Raw genomic sequence first — 17,463 nt, forward strand, 5'->3', positions numbered from 1 at the left:
CACAAAGCCAGACTTATTGCCAAATGTTTTACTTAGAAAAGTGGCATTGATTACAAAGAGACTTTTTCACGAGTGTCTAAAAAAGATTCTCTTAGAATCATTATAGCTTTAGTGACTAATTATGATTTTGAGCTATATCAAATGGATGTCAAAATCGCTTTTCTTAATGGAAATTTGGAAGAAGATTATATGGATAAACTTGAGGGTTTTCTAATTAAGAAAAAGGATCATATGGTATGTGAACTAAAGAAATCAATTTACGAACTTAAACAAACTTCCCGTCAATGGTATATTAAGTTTAATGATACCATTACTTCTTTTGGATATCAAGAAAACATCGTCAATCGGTGTATATATATGAAAATCAGTGGGAGCAAGTTTGTTTTTCTTGTTCTATATATTGATGATATTTTACTTGCTGCTAATGATCTTGGTTTGCTACATAAAACTAAGAAATATCTCTCTAATAATTTGAAATAAAGGATATGGGAGAAGCCACATATGTGATAGGAATAGAAATATTTCGTAATAGATCACAAGGATTATTGGGCTTATCTCAAAAGGCTTATATTAATAATATTTTAGAGAGATTTAAAATGGATAAATGCTCAGCAAGGAGTTTCAATTTAGAAGGGGGATAAATTTAATCTTATGCAATATACAAAAAATAAATTGGAACGAGAACAAATGCAAAGCATTCCTTATGCATATGTTGTTGGGAGTTTAATGTATCTTCAAACTTGTACCAGATCAGATATTAGTTTTGTTATCGGAATACTGGGCAGATATCAAAATAATCTAGGATTAGATCACTGGAAAGCTGCAAAGAAAATTCTTAGATACTTAGAAAGAACAAAGGATCATATGCTCACTTATAGAAGATCTAAGCATCTTGAGGTGATTGGATATTCAGATTCAGATTTTGCTGGATGTGTTAATACAAGAAAATTAACATTTGGCTACTTATTTCTATTAGCCGAAAGAGCAATTTTATGGAAGAGTGTGAAGCAGTCTGTCATTGCTGCATCCACTATGGAGGCTGAGTTTGTAGCTTGATTTGAGGCTACCATTCATGGATTATAGTTGCAAAATTTTATTTCAGGACTTGGAATTGTCGATAGTATAGCGAGGCGCTGAAAATCTATTATGATAATTCTACAGTAGTTTTTTTTCTCTAAAAACAACAAGTATTCTAAGGGTGCTAAGCATATAGAGATAAAATACTTTGTTGTTAAAGAAGAGGTTCAGAAAGAAAGAGTGTCAATTGAACATATTAGCACAAATCTTATGATTGCAGATCCTTTAACAAAAGGATTACCGCCCCAAAATATTTAATGAACATGTTGTAAGAATGAGTATTTTTAGATGTTATTATTAGTTTTTTATCGAGTCTATTTGATATACATAATTACTTTAGAGTAATATTGACAGGAACAGCTTTGAAATAAAGACACTAATGTTGGACCATTAATGTTATCTTTATTAAAGATCATGTTAACTTGAGAATTATTGTTGTGGTACATGGAAGGGACTATGTCGATAAAATAACATACGACAGCTATGACCCATATTAATATTTCTACTTAATAATGATATTATTTCATAGCTAATGTAAAAAGATGAATTTAACATTAATTTTTATGCACTTTATGTTCTTATTAAATCATATGAGCCAAGTGGGAGAATGTAGAAAATTAATGACTCATATAATTATAATAAAATATTAGTTATTAAATTCTATTGGTTAATGAAAGATTATGAATTGAATTATAAATGACAGTTGCCTGCAACATAAAATATAAAATTAAATAGTACTACTATAAAGTTTCAGAATAAAAAAATTATTTTTAGCTATGTCACTAAAGACTATTAGCGATGGACACGTGTCTCTTGCTAAACTGATTGTCGTAAATGCTTTCCCGACAGTTAGCTATGGACAATCCATCACTAATATTAGAAGCAAGAGGGATAAATTACCTTTTTAGCGATGAAGAGTCCCTTACTAAATTTAGCGACAACAAAAAATTTCACTAAATTATTTTTTTTTTAAATATAAAATTTATCGCTAATTCGTTGCTAAATTTTTTTATTTTAATATATTTTTATTTATAATTGTTTTATTTTTATTTTAATATTTCTTAATAAATTAATTGTTATTTTCTTTTTATTTAGTAATGTCTAATTAATTTTATTTAATAAAAATAAAAAAAGGAAAAGGAAAAATTATATTAATAAAGTTAGTAATAAATAATAAAAGATAAAACAAGAAATGATAAAGAAATGAAGAGAGGTAAATAAAGAATAATAATAAAGAAAAAAATAAGAGAAAGAAACGAAAAAGAAAAAAAGAGAGAAAAAAATAAGAAATGAGAAAAATAGAAAAAATAAAAAGGAAAAAGGTGCATTTAAGCCTTTAAGGATTGCTCCGAGGGGTGAATTGGCCCCTGATCAATATTTAGGTCCAAATAAATACGGAGACTTTCTTGTTATTTTGAGCTCCTCACTTAATGTTGCCACATTTTGAAATAAATGTCCATTATAACAAGGCTGACATCGTGGACAATATTATTGAAAAAGAAACTAATGGGACCCAAATAATGCCACGATATAAAATTATGCAAGAAGATTCTCTTCGCTGCAATTTTCCTGTAACTACCCCATATAACTGTAAAAAAAAAAAAAATTCCCAAATTGACTTCCAATCTATTGTAACCTTAACATCTTTGAATTACAACGATAACCAATATGTATGTTTGAATAAAGGTTTCAGGGTGCATTACAAGGGAAAGGTTTGCTAAAATTTTATTACAAAGTTTCAATCGAGGTAATTAGAACGTGTAAGTATTTGGGTATGTGATTTTTTAGACAATATTGTTTTGGGTGAGTCATATTTTATTGTGGGTAACTATTGAGCTATGCTCTTTTTATTTGTTTTCCAGTATGGATGATGTTATTGATTTGAAGTTTAACTACAGGGGTACTTGGATATTAGAACCAACACTTGAATATGTTAATAGTGAAGTAGATATTGTGTATAATTTTGATCCTGACTATCTGTGTTATATGGATATTAGGAACATATATGAGAGTAAGTTAGGAGTAAAAAATGTAAAAAACATCTTTCTGCTAGAACTAAAGAAAGTCTTGGAGGATGGTTTATTTCTATTGGATGACGATGAGTCCTTTAGGAGAATGTTAAACTATATTAAAAAAGATAGTTAGATTAGTGGAACTGATTTTTATGATGATTATGAGGGAGATATTCCATTCTATACCCAAAACATTCTAGCAATTATTAGACTACCTGATCAGAATATAAATGATAAAGTTAAGAATGGACAAGGTTGATGATAATGGGCCTAGGCTTGAGGAAGGGGCTAGTGTTGATTGTGATAATTGGGCTCTTGAGGAAGGGGCTAGGCTTAATGGGGTTAGGGCTAAAAAAAGTAAAAGAAAGAAGAAGTTATTAAAAAATGTAACAATGGAAAAATAAAAAGAAAAAATAAATGAAGAGTGAAGAAGAAAGAAAAATATAATAGAGAATTGAAATTAAAAGAGAGAATAAAAGAAAAAATAAAAAGAGAAAAGAAAAAAGAAAAATTAGAAAAGAGAGAAAGAAAGAAATGCTAAAGTAAAAAAATAATAGAATGAAAAGAAAAGGCGAATATAATATAAAGAATTAGATTTAGCGATAGGCATAAATTCATCTCTAATTTGTTGTTAAAATCTTAAATAAGTAGAAAAATAAAATAAACTGGATATGAAATTTTATTTTAAAATTAGTGATGAAAATTTTTATCGCTAATCCGTCGCTAATGGAATAAATGAGTGGGAAATAAAAATATTTGATGGGAATTATTATTTTTTAAATTAGCGAGAGAAATTTTTCGTTGCTAATCCATCGTTAAACAAATATATGGGCAACAAAACTAAGAAAAATGGTGAAATTCTTTTTAAGATTAGCGACAAAATTTTTTGTCTCTAATCCGTCACTATTTAGTGACCAAAATACATATGTCGTTAATCAGCAATGGGGTTGTCCTTTGCTAAACATGGCAGCTCTTTTGCACCAAACTTTAGCAACGGTGATGCAAAAAGGATGCACACAAGAACAATAACAGCAAAGATCTAAGAAGACTAAATTAGTGTTTGATTGTAGTAACTAGACTGAACCCAAGAAGTTCAAACTTGCCATGGCCATTTTTGAAGATTATGCTTTTATTTGGTGGGATGATACCAAGCAAAAGCAAAGAAGAAATAGAGAAAGGTCTATTGAAGAGTGAAAAGATATGAAATTCATTATGCTAAGGAGATCTACACCACGCTATTACTATAGAAAATTATACGATCAACTTTAAAATCCTACTCAAAGGTCTAAGAATGTTGAGGAATATTACAAGGAGATGGAGATAACTATGATAAGAGAAAATTTTGAGAAAAATAATGAAGCTACAATGGCTAAATTCTTAATGGTTTGAAGAAGGAGATTGTTAATGTGGTTGAGTTGCAACCACATATGAAGTTAGAAGGCTTGCTTTACCTTGTCTTGAAGGTAAAGAAGCCACTGGAAAAGAAAGGTAATGCAAATCGGTTTTTCTCATGTACTTCATCATTCAAAGAAAGTTGGAGGAAAGATGACAACGCTTCATCATCCAAGCCTAAAACTGATTTCAAATAGGCTATAAAATCATCCAATCCAAGCAAGGACAAGGGTAAGCTTGATTCTATTAGTGATATAAGAAATATTAAATGTTTTAAGTGTCAAGGTGTAGGTCATTACAAATAAGATTGCCCAAATCAAAGAACCAATTTCATGGTTGATGGAGAGTACTATTTGACTAGTGAAGATGAAGATGGAAAAGAAAAGATCTTGAAGGTACAAGTGATATAGAAGGGATGTGCAATTCACTATGGTCGAAAATGGTAAGACTCTTGTAGCAAGAAAAGTCTTAAAGATGTAAGTATAACAAGAAAAATGTGACCAAAGAGAGAATCTCTTCCATACTTTATGTCTTGTGAAGGATAAGGTTTGTGATGTGATAGTTGATGAGGAAGGTAACAAATGTTGCTAATACTACTCTTGTAGAAAAGCTAAGGCTACCTACTTTGCAAAATCCACATCTTTATAAATTGAAGTGGCTTAATGATTATAGGGAGATTAAAATGACAAAGCAAGTTCTTGTTGCTTTTAAGATAGGCTAGTATAAAAATGAGTTGTGATATAGTGTATATGCATGATGGTCATCTTTTGTGGGGACGCCCTTGGCAATTTGATAAAAGGATGATATATAATGATTACACAAATCATTACACCTTTGAGAAGGATGGAAAGAAATTTAGTCTTGTACCACCTTCACCTAAAGAAGTTTACGAGGAAGAGTTTAAAAGAATGCAAAGTGAGAAATAAAATAAAATTGAGAAAAAATGACTAAGTGAAGATGTAACAAAAGAGTGTGGGCTTTCAAAAGAAAAGAGTGGCAAAAATAAAGACAAAGCAAGTTCTTGTTGCTTTTAAGATAGGCTAGTATAAAAATGAGTTGTGATTTAGTATATATGCATGATGGTCATCTTTTGTGTGGACGCCCTTGGCAATTTGATAAAAGGGTGATGTTTAATGATTACACAAATCATTACACCTTTGAGAAGGATGGGAAGAAATTTAGTCTTGTACCACTTTCACCTAAAGAAGTTTACGAGGAAGAGTTTAAAAGAATGCAAAGTGAGAAATAAAATAAAATTGAGAAAAAAATGACTAAGTGAAGATGTAACAAAAGAGTGTGGGCTTTCAAAAGAAAAGAGTGGCAAAAACAATGAGAAAGGAAAGAAAGTGAGTGTGAATGTTAAGGGGCAAAATTCAAATGAGAGAAAAAGAGATAATTAAGAGTAAAAAGAAGTGAACTTTTATGTAAAAATGAGTTATATTAAGGAGGCTTGGTATTTAAACAAAAATGAGTTATTTATTTAAACACTAATGATCTTAATGTTTCTTTGCCTAGTGTTTTTTTTTTTCTTTTTTAAGGTCTATTCTTTTAATGGAAAAATAATGAATAGAATTTAGAGTTATGAGAAATTCAGAATTCTACTGTTCTTTAGATAATTGAAGGTTGGAATTTAAATTCATAATAATTTAAATTTGGAAAAGATAACTCATGTATGATTTATATTTTAAAGGCCCTAAATTTATTTGATTTTATGGTGGGATTTCAGAGCATTTTGATAGTACCGTTTGCAATGACTCTTGGTTCATGTCTCACACTGAAGTGCTGGTTCTCTACTTACCTAAAACTTAGTCTGACCATCGACTAATTCTTATGAAAGTTGATAATCATAAGAATGGTAGGGATGGGTTGAAAACTTTCAAGTTTCTTGCTTTTTGGTTGCAACATGAAAAATTTGGTGAGTTTATGGACAAGTCATGGATACCTTCCAATAATTACTTGGGAGCTCTAATAATTTTGTCTAGGAAGCAAAAAAATGGAATAGGGATGTATACATGTAATATTTTCAACAAGAAACATGTCCTTTTGGCCTAAATTATAGGTATCCAAAAAGCCTTAAAATCTCATAATTCTAAAAACCTTAAGAATTTGGAGATCAAGTTACAAAAGGAGTTAGAAGAGATTTTAACACATGAGCTGTTTTGATACCAAAAAGTAAGGAAGGAATGGGTGGTCTATGGAGATAGGAATACTAATTAACTTGATTGTAAAACTATCCAAAGGTAGATAAAAAATAGAATTGAGGATCAAAATGAGCTTAAAAAGCATGTATTAACTTCTTCACTAACCTTTATACAAAGACCTTGATCCGAAGCCTAAATATTCCTCTAGGGGCTGGTTTCTGATCTTAAAGAATGATGAGATGGATATGCTTTGTGGCTAGGTTGATGACTTGGAGATCAGAAAGGCTTTTCCAAATGAGCTCATTGAAATCACCGACAATTGATGATCTATATGCATTGCTCTACCAACGTCAATATGAAAAAATATTAATGTTTCAATTTTTCCTCTAAATAAAACCTTTTTTTATGTTGATCCCCAAAATGGAGAGCCCGGACTTGATGAAGCTTTATTGGTCTATTAGTCTTTGTACGGTCATGTATAAAGCTGTTATTAAGATTATGGTGCATAGACTCAAAGATATTTTGCCTAACTTGATTAAGCCTACTCAAACGAGCTTTGTTCTAAGGCGCCATATTACAGATAATATAGTTATTGCACAAGAGATTATGGATACCATAATAAAGAAGAAATGAAAAAAGAGTTTCATGGCCATTAAGGTCAATTTAAAGAAGGCATATAACATGTTGGATTGGGAGTTTATGAAGGACACTTTAATTGACATAGAGCTGCTGAGTATGATGGTAAGAATAATCATGGATTATATTTCAAATCCAATAATGCAGATTGCTTGGAATGGTAAGGTAACTATGCCTTTCAAGCCATCTCACGGTGGGACACAAGGTGATTCTTTATCACTGCATATTTTTATGATGTGTTTTGAGCGTTTAGCTCATGGTATTGCTTTGGATTTTAGAGAAGGGAAATGGAAACCAATCAAGTTAAGTAGGAATGGAGTGGGTCTAACACATCTCTTCTTTACGAATAATTTGCTGCTTCTTGTAAGAGCAATGATGGGGCATGCTCGAGTTGTAAGTTTGATGATTGAGCATTTATGTATATACTCAAATGAAAAGATAAGTCCAAAACCTAAATGTACTTTTATAAAAATGTACAACTTATAGAGAACCAAGCAATAAGTAGTAGTTTGGGGTTTACTTACACCAATGATTTAGGTCATTACCTAAGGGTGCCTTTACTACATAATAGAGTAACTAAAAACACCTACCAAGATATTGTTGATGAAGTTGAGAACAAGCTTTCAGGATGGAAGCCTTGGAACTCACTTTTGGCTAGTAGAATCATGTTGACTCAATATGTTATACTAGCAACTCATGTTTTTACTATGTAGAAAACTAACCTTTTTAGTTTAGTTCGCTCAATAATTGAAATGAGAGCTAGGAGATTCATTTGGGAGCGATAATGAGGTAAGGAAAATGAGTATTGTCAATGGGAGAAGTGTCCATCAAATGATGAATAGAGGAGGGGGGTGGTCTAGATATCAAGTTAATGAAGTTATTGGATGAATCCTTTATAGCCAAGCTTGGCTGGGATCTCTTAACAAAAAAACAATACTCTTTAGGTTCAAATTTTACTTACAAATGAATGGGTCACTTGAGAACCTGCTCATTAAGAATGGCTCTCATGTTTGGAAATCTATCATTAATGTTTGGAGTCATCTAGTTATAGGTGCTAAATAGTCTCTTAGGAATGGGAATGTGATTAGATTTTAGACTGGTAACTGATTATGGAGACAAACCATTGATTTGGTTTTCTAATAGGTTAGTTCTACCTGATTAATTAAAGGACAAGGTGTGCAACTTTGTTAAGTCAAGAAGAAGTCAGAATTAGGATAGATTTGCTCATTTATTATTGAACCACATTCTTCTTTGTATAGCAGCCATGAAAGTTTTAATGGAATTTACTAGGATTTTTCTCCTTTAGGGAACTTTTCTATTCGAATAGCTTATAATAGGATTCTTCAAGAAGAATAGGATGCGGAATGGAAGTTTTAGAAAGACATAAGGAGTTGGTATGACCCACAATGCATAAAGACTTTTCTATGGTTGGTGATAAAGGACAAATTGCTAACTAAAGAAGAACTGAGACGAAGGCGTACTCTTAGTGACTCAATAAATGATAGGTATGGTGCAATATCATATATGTGTTAAGGGGCTGTGTCTTTGCTAAGTCATTTTGGCGAAACATTATTCCTCAAAGTTGTCATCGTAATTTTTTAAGTTAAAATTGAAAGATTGGGTGTTGAGAAATTTATCTAATGATTTTAATGTCCAAACAAACCAAAGATGAGATTGTATATTTAGTGTTGATATTTGGGGAATTTGGGCATGGAGAAATGAGGATATTTTTTAAAGGAGATATTATAAGAAGGAGAAGCCTTATGGATAAGATTACTGTCAAACTAGAGAAAATTCTTCAGCTTAATGGCATGAATCGACCATGAGGGAGACGGAGGTAAGGAAAGAAATTTTGGTTAGTTGAAACCCTCTTTGTGGCTTGATATTAAAGCTGAATACTAACGGGGCATTTTTTAGCTCAATAAAGCTATCTAGAGCAAGAGGCCTTGTGAAAGATCTCTATAGTAACTGGGTATTTGGCTTTGCTATGAATATTAGTAGTTGTTCCATAACAGAAGCTGAGCTCCGGGGTTTATATCAGGGTTTGTATCTTGCTTAAGAAAGAGGTGTTCATTTTCTTGAAGTTAAAACTGATAGTAGTTGCATTGTTAGCCTGGTGCAAGGGTCAAGTTGTTGAAAAATATGAACCTGATAGAGCAAAATCACAGCTAATAATTTAAGAAAATAAAGATAAAAAAAGACAAAATACACAATAGAACACACAGATATACGTGGAAAACCCCTAAACAAATTAGGGTAAAAACCACGGGCAATGATAGAAGAATTTTACTATAAGAAAAAATAATAGGAGTTACAAACTCTCTATTTATAAAGGAGAAAACATTAAAATTCTCTCTTTATAATAGGAGAAAAATAATTGCTTAACTCTCTAATATTTTTCTCTTATTTTGGGATACTTTAATAACAAGGTGAGGCCTCTATTATATAGGCTTGGAAAGTACCTCCACATTGTTAACTTAGCAATGTGGGAGAAAATGCTCCTCAAATATCAACAATCTCCCACTTGAAGATTTGATTGAGGATCAATCAGATCTTCACACCGTTCTTTCTTCCTTGCCTTTCCATGCTGCTTATACTTTTATCAGGCCACTAGAGGATTAACACCAAATAAATTTGTCAGTGTTAACTGCCTTCGTCAAAAAATCTGCTAGGTTGTCTTTAGTATGAATTTTCTGCATATCCACAGTGCCCTCTTCCACTTTTTCACGAACGAAGTGATACTGGACTCGTATGTGCTTTGACTTTGAATGAAAAGCTGGATTCCTTGCGAGATGCAAGGCACTCTGACTGTCACAGAACAGAGGAATATGCTCTTGTTCGTGCCCGAGTTCCTCCATCATCATTTTCAACCATACTGCTTCCTTAATAGCTTGTGTAGCTGCTACATATTCTGCTTCTGTTGTTGATGTCGCCACAACTGACTGCATTTTTGATACCCAGCTCATAGCTCCGCCAGTAAGTGTGAACACATACCCTGTAGTAGATTTGCTTTTATCAAGATCACCTGCATAATCTGAGTCAACATATCCTCTGATAATAAAGTCTGATCCTCCATAACATAATGCAACATCTGAGGTTCCCTTAACATATCTTAGAATCCTCTTTACAGCATTCCAATGCTCTCTACTAGGATTCGCCATGTACCGACTTACTACTCCCACTGCATGTGCAATGTCTGGTCGTGTACAAATCATCGCGAACATTAAACTCCCCACTCGATGCATACGATTACTCGAGACATTTCCATCCTTCCTTCTTCAATCGCTAGGACTCATACTGGAGGATAATTTGAAACTAACAAGAAGTGGGGTAGAAATTGACTTACAATCTTGCATATTGAAGCGTCGCAAGACCTTCTTCAAATAATTTTTCTGAGAAAGCCAAATCTTCCTATAGATTCTGGTCCCAAGTCCTTCATTTCAAATTCCCTAGCCAACTGTGCCTTTAGTTCTTCAATATGATCTTTGTTGGGGCCTGCTACCAACATGTCATCTACATACAACAGTAAGATAACAAAATCACTTTTACCAAACCTCTTGAAATATGCACAAGGGTCTGCATTAAGTCTGTTGTATCCAAGGCTCATGATGAAGGAATCAAATCTCTTATACCAACACCTCGGCGCCTGCTTTAAACCGTATAGAGATTTGTTCAACCTACAAACCAAGTTCCGCTTTCCTTTTTCTTCAAAACCTTCTGGCTGGAGCATATAAATTTCTTCCTTAAGATCTCCATGGAGAAAAGCTGTTTTCACATCTAGCTGCTCTAGATGTAAGTCAAATGTAGCACACATCGCCAAGACTACTCGAACAGTTGTTAATCGAACCACAGGGGAAAATATTTCGTTGAAGTCAATCCCCTCCTTCTGAGCATATCCTTTCACCACCATTCTTGCACGAAACCGCTCCACTTGATCATCACTATTTCTTTTGATCTTAAAGACCCATTTGTTGCCAATGGCCTTTCTTCCTTGTGGTAGTGGCACAAGCTCCCAAGTCTTGTTCTTATGTAGAGCTTCCATCTCTTCTTGCATTGCTGCCATCCACTGAGATGCATCTGAACTGCTCATTGCTTCTTGGAGAGTTGATGGCTCTCCTTCCCTCGATTAGAAGACAGATGCGACATTCACGCCTATATCATAATCTTTATGCCAGTTGGTGTAAATTTTATACGTTTTCCCTTTCCAAGTTCGACTCTTCAACTTGGTACGGCTCTTCAAACTCAATTGGTTCTTCCTCTTCGTGCTCTGGTGCTACTTCAGAAGAATCTTCTTCTGTAGACTTTCTTTCCACATGTATAGTTGTAGTCTCTGAATTTTCTTTTGAAGTGCTATCATCTTCTCCCTTCAATTTATCTTCTAGGAAGATTATATCCCTGCTGATTATAACCTTGTGGGCAGTGGGATCCCACAGGCGATACCCCTTCACACCATCAGCATATCCCAAGAACAAACACTTCCTGGATTTTGGATTCAGCTTTGTAGTTTCTTGGATATTATACATCACATACACAGGACTTCCAAATATATGGAGGTTTGAATAATCAACTGGCTTCCCAGTCCACATCTCCATCGGTGTCTTTTGATCAATTGCTGTAGATGGAGACCGATTAATCACATAACAGGCGGTGTTAACTGCCTCAGCCCAGAATGCCTTATTTAGGCCTGCAGCTCCCAACAATGCTCTAGTTCTTTCTAACAGAGTTCTGTTCATCCGCTCTACCACTCCATTTTGTTGAGGAGTGTATGCCGTAGTGAACTGTCTCTTGATGCCTTCTTGCTTGCAAAAGCTATTAAATTTATGACCTGTGTATTCTCCTCCATTATCTGTCCTTAAACACTTGATCTTATTGCCTGAATCAAGTTCAACCCGCGCTTTGTAAGTTTTGAAAACTACAAATACATCTCCCTTGCTCTTGATTGGATACACCCAACATCTCCTGGAGTAATTATCGATGAAGGACACAAAGTACTTAGCTCCTCCTAGTGATGAAACCGGTGCTTGCCATACATCAGAGTGAACTAATTCTAGAGCATCCTTGCTTCTAGAATTGGATGTATTGAACTGTAGTCGATGCTGCTTGCTTGTTATGCAATGCTCACAAAAGGGTAATGACACCTTTGTGAGACCAGGAAGTAGATTTTTCTCGTGAAGAATCTTCATGCCTTGTTCGGACATATGTCCAAGCCCGATGCCACACCATTGCAGATCTCTCGCTTGAACTACTTGAAGCAACAGATGCTTCTGCTTCATGCACAGTCTCTCCCAAAAACATATACAAATTAGCAGCAATTTTTTCTCCTTTCATAATTACAAGCGCTCCTCGGCTAATCTTCATGATTCCTTTCTGAACTTTGATAATGCAATTAAGATCATCCAGCTGTCCCAGAGATAACAAATTCTTCTTCAGACCTTCCACATGTCGCACTCCTTGAATAGTGCGGACTGTACCGTCATGCATCTTCAACCTGATAGTTCCAATGCCTATAATCTTTAAGGCATTATCTTCACAACTATACACAGATCCTCCTAAGATAGGTTCATAATGATGGAACCACTCTCTTCGAGAGGTCATGTGATAAGTTGCTCCTGAGTCAAGAAGCCATACATCAGCAAATCTCTTCCTGCTTTCAGTTGATATTGCTGCTTCACAGCATAATACATTTCCATCATCCGAAGTGCATGCCACATTCCCTTGAGGATTGGAATTCTTTAAACTCCAACAATCCTTCTTCAGGTGACCTTTCTTACCACAATTGTAGCATTTATAATTCTTCTTACTCTTTGATTTTGATCTACCATGATTGTGACTCCCACTTGGACCACGTTCTGTTGATCTCCCTCTCATCACTATCAAGGCTTCCACTTGTTGTGAACTTGCCTGCTTGTCTTCCTTGTTTCTTCGCCGATTTTCTTCTTCAAGAATAGCGGCTGCTATATCATCAAAGACTAGAATTTCGGTGACAACATTATTTGTCAAACTGATGATGAGTTGATCATACGAATCAGGTAGACTTTGGAGTAGGAGTTCTGCACGTTCTTGTGACTCTATTTTATAGCCCAACGATGTGAGTTGAGAAAATAGAGTATTCAAGACATTAAGATGCTCTGTCACTGAAGTAGATTCTAACATTCTTAAGGTGTAAAGTTTCCTCTTAAGGAAAATTTTGTTGTGTAATGACTTGGCCTCGTACAGTCTAGTGAGGTGGTCCCAAATCTCCTTTGCCGTTTTCTTTTCTTCTATGCTGGACAAGATCCCATCTGCAAGTGCTAGATGAAGGTTTGCAATAGCATTCCCATCCATCTCGTTCCACTTATTATCATCTGTGAGTGTTGTCGGTCGTTCACTGATAGCCGCAAGACAATTGTCTTTTCTCAATACAGCCTTTATCTTTAATTTCCACAGTGAGAAATTACTCCCGTTGAACTTTTCAATCTCAAATTTTGCCGCCATTGCTTCTATTACAAACGGTGCGTTTTAGCTTGTAAAATGAACCGCAGTAATGAACACAACTCACTAGGTAAGTTTCCAGGAAAGACTGGAGGGTCACAAGCGGACCTCTTAAATACCAATCTCCTTAGACAGAACCTTCCCTAGATTGTAAGTATTCTTACTACTCCACACAAGCTCTTTTGCACCAAAGAAAACCTCAAACTCCTGTGAAAGATCAGGCTGAGCTGCAATCACAGAATTTTAAGGAATTTCTTACCAACCAGGTGCTCTAATACCAATTGTTGAAAAATATGAACCTGATAGAGCAAATTTACAGCTAATAATTTGAGAAAATAAAGATAAAAAAAGACAAAATACACAATAGAACACACAGATATACGTGGAAAACCCCTAAACAAATTAGGGTAAAAACCACGGGCAATGATAGAAGAATTTTACTATAAGAAAAAATAATAGGAGTTACAAACTCTCTATTTATAAAGGAGAAAACATTAAAATTCTCTCTTTATAATAGGAGAAAAATAATTGCTTAACTCTCTAATATTTTTCTCTTATTTTGGGATACTTTAATAACAAGGTGAGGCCTCTATTATATAGGCTTGGAAAGTACCTCCACATTGTTAACTTAGCAATATGGGAGAAAATGCTCCTCAAATATCAACACAAGTAACAATTGCAATAAGTCTTCCAGCTTAATTCAAAGTATTCAAAGGCTCATCAAGCAAGATTAGACTATTTCTTTGAAGCATATCTATAGAGATGCTAAACAAGTTGTTGATTTCTTAGCTAAATTTGCTTCTCCTTTGCATATAGCATTTCATATTTTTGATAGCGTCCCTCATAGTTCAGATCCTATTTTGTTGCATAATAGAATTGGTTTGGTCGTCCTTCGGCTTGTAAGGGATTAGTTGTTCTTTGATCTCTCTTTATTCACTAAAAAAAATAAAAGAAAGATAATCCATTAAAACTTCTTAGCCTTAGACTTTATTTAAAGTTATATATTCAAATTAAAATCTTAGTTGATTAATTTTCTCTAATCGTAAAATATTCTTATTTAAAAAACTATTATTTTATTTTTCTATAATAAATTTGTAAATTTTATTGTGATTTTGATTTTAATATAAATATTTAATATTTTTAGTAAATAAAATTTAATAATTAAAAGCTAAGATCATATTAGGATGTTTCATAATATTAAAATATAGCATATAGGAGTAACCTCGAGGAGAAAAAGAAGTTTCAAAGACAAGTTGAGGAGTTGTAACTAAGAGGTATGTTAGAGAAAGTATGAGTCCATGTGTTATTCCTATTTTATCAATACTTAAGAAAAATGGTTCTTAGCATATGCGTGTTGATTGTCATGCAGCTAACAACATTATGGTAAAGTATTGTCGCCCTATTTCTAGATTAAATAATGTGCTTGATGAATTATAAGGGTTTACCATCTTTAGCAAAATTGATTTGAAAAGTAGTAATCATCTAATTCGAATGAGACAGGGGGATGAGTGGAAAATTGCATTCAAAACAAAATATGGTTTGTATGAATGATTGCTTATGCATTTTTGCTTGACTAATGTACCTAATACTTTCATGAGATTTATGAACCATATTTTGAAAGATTTAATTAGAAATTTGTGGTTGTGTACTTTGATGATGCCCTTGTATGTTCCAAAAATTTGAATGAACATGTAAAATATTTAAGGGTGGTACTTGATATTTTAGAAAAGGAAAAAAGTTATATGCTAACCTTAAAAACTGTGTTTTGTGTTAAGTGATCAAGGTGTTGAAGTTGATGAAGAAAAGGTAAATTCTATAAAGAATTGGCCTACTCCTAAATCGGTAAATGAGTTAAGAAGTTTTCATGGATTGACTAGTTTTTATACGGGCTTTGTGAAAGACTTTAGTACCATAGTTGCACCTTTCTTGGAGGTAATTAAAAGGAATTATATTTTTATATGGGAAAAGAAACAATAAGATACATTTAACTTGTTGAAAGATAAGCTTTGTAAGGCACTTATTCTTGCTTTGCTTGACTTTGCTAATACTTTTAAAATTGTGTGTGATGCATCATGAATAAGTATTGGAGTTGTTCTTATACAAGGAAGAAGCCAATCACTTATTTTAGTGAAAAGCTCCATGACGCTTCATTAAATTATCCTACTTATGATACAGAGTTATATGCCTTAGTGAGGGCATTATAAATTGGCAGCACTACCTTCAGCCCAAGGAGCTTTTTATTTAGATTGATCATCAATCCTTGAAGTTCATTAAAGGGCAAGGTAAGTTGAACATAAGACATGCCAAATGGGTTTAATTTATTGAGATATTTTCTTTTGTTATTAAAATCAAACAAGGCAAGAAGAAAATTATGGTCGAGGCCCTTTCAAGAAGGTACACTTTACTTAATGCTTTAGATGCAAGAATGCTTGGTTTTGAACATATTTATATCTCTATATGATGATGATTCTGATTTTTCTAGCATTTTAAAGTATGTGAGAAAGTTGCATATGGTAAGTTTTATAGAATGGATGAGTTTTTATTTAAGGAAAATAAATTTTGCATACCAATTTGTTTTATGAGAAAATTGTTTAAAAGAGTCTCATGGAGAGGTTTAATATTACATGACCACTTCCATTGGCCTAAGATGAAAAGATATGTGCAAAGAGTTTATGATAAATGTGTTGTGTGCAAACAAGCTAAATCTGAGGTTTAGAATCAAGATTTATATACTCCTTTACTTGATTCTACTAAACCTTAGACTAATCTTTTCATGAATTTTATTTTGGGTTTATCTAGATCAAAAAAGGAGCAAGACTCTAATTTTATAGTGGTTGATAGGTTTTAAAATAAATCACATTTTATATTATACTTTATAATAAAAACGATGATGTCACTAACTTTGCAAATATGTTCTTTAGGAAAGTAGTGCATTTGCATGACATTCCAAAAACTTTTGTTAATGATAGGGATGTAAAATTTCTAAGTCATTTTTTAGAAGTTTTATGGAGTAAATTGGTACTAAATTATTACTTTTTACTACTTGTCATCCAAAAACTGATGGTTAAACTGAAGTTATGAATAGGACTTTAAGAACGTTATCGCATGCTATTGTCCAAAAGAATTTGATGAATTGGGAAAAATGCATTCCATTTATTGAATTCGCATATAATATAGTTGTGCATTCTCGTACTGGTTTTTCACCTTTTGAAATTGTTTATGACTTTAATCTACTAACTCTTTTAGATTTAGTTCCTTTGCCTTGTAATGAAAGAATTAGTTTATATGGGAAAATTAAGCTAGATTTGGTGAAGAAACCTACATGAAGATGTGCACAAGAATATTGAAAGGAAGAATCAATAAATAGCAGGCTAGGTGAATAAAGGAAGAAGGCGAGTTTAAACCCGGTTATTGGGCTTGGGCACACATGTGAAAGGAAAGGTTTCCAACTCAAAGATAGTCCAAATTTCATCCAAGAGGAGATCGTCCCTTTCAATTTGTTGAAAAGATCAATAACAATGTCTACAAATTAGATCTTCCTACTGAGTATAATGTGAATGCAACTTTAAATGTGGCTAATCTTTCTCCTTTTGATGTAGATGGTGAAGATTCATGGATGAATCAGCTTGAGAAAGGAGGGATTAATGCAAATAAGTATGCATACAAACAAGAGCAAAGATCTAATTCAACTACTTAGTGGTCTCATAACAAGAGTAAGAATGAACAAATTCAAG

At 33.3% G+C, this 17,463-nt stretch overlaps 1 protein-coding gene across 1 annotated transcript; it reads left to right on the forward strand.

The window, feature by feature from the left end:
• The first annotated feature begins 687 nt into the window (after nt 1-687).
• On the forward strand, nt 688-1,056 carry LOC125371218 (secreted RxLR effector protein 161-like). Its single transcript, XM_048379752.1, has one exon. It carries the CDS (start codon nt 688-690, stop codon nt 1,054-1,056), a length of 369 nt encoding a protein of 122 aa, XP_048235709.1.
• Nucleotides 1,057-17,463: the final 16,407 nt, after the last annotated feature.

Source organism: Ricinus communis, chromosome 9, assembly GCF_019578655.1.
Source record: "Ricinus communis isolate WT05 ecotype wild-type chromosome 9, ASM1957865v1, whole genome shotgun sequence".
In the NCBI taxonomy this organism is placed as follows: Eukaryota; Viridiplantae; Streptophyta; class Magnoliopsida; order Malpighiales; family Euphorbiaceae; genus Ricinus; species Ricinus communis.

Excerpts from the sequence above, each read along its gene's own strand:
- LOC125371218 (XM_048379752.1), top strand. The coding sequence starts at position 688 with ATGCAAAGCATTCCTTATGCATATGTTGTTGGGAGTTTAATGTATCTT.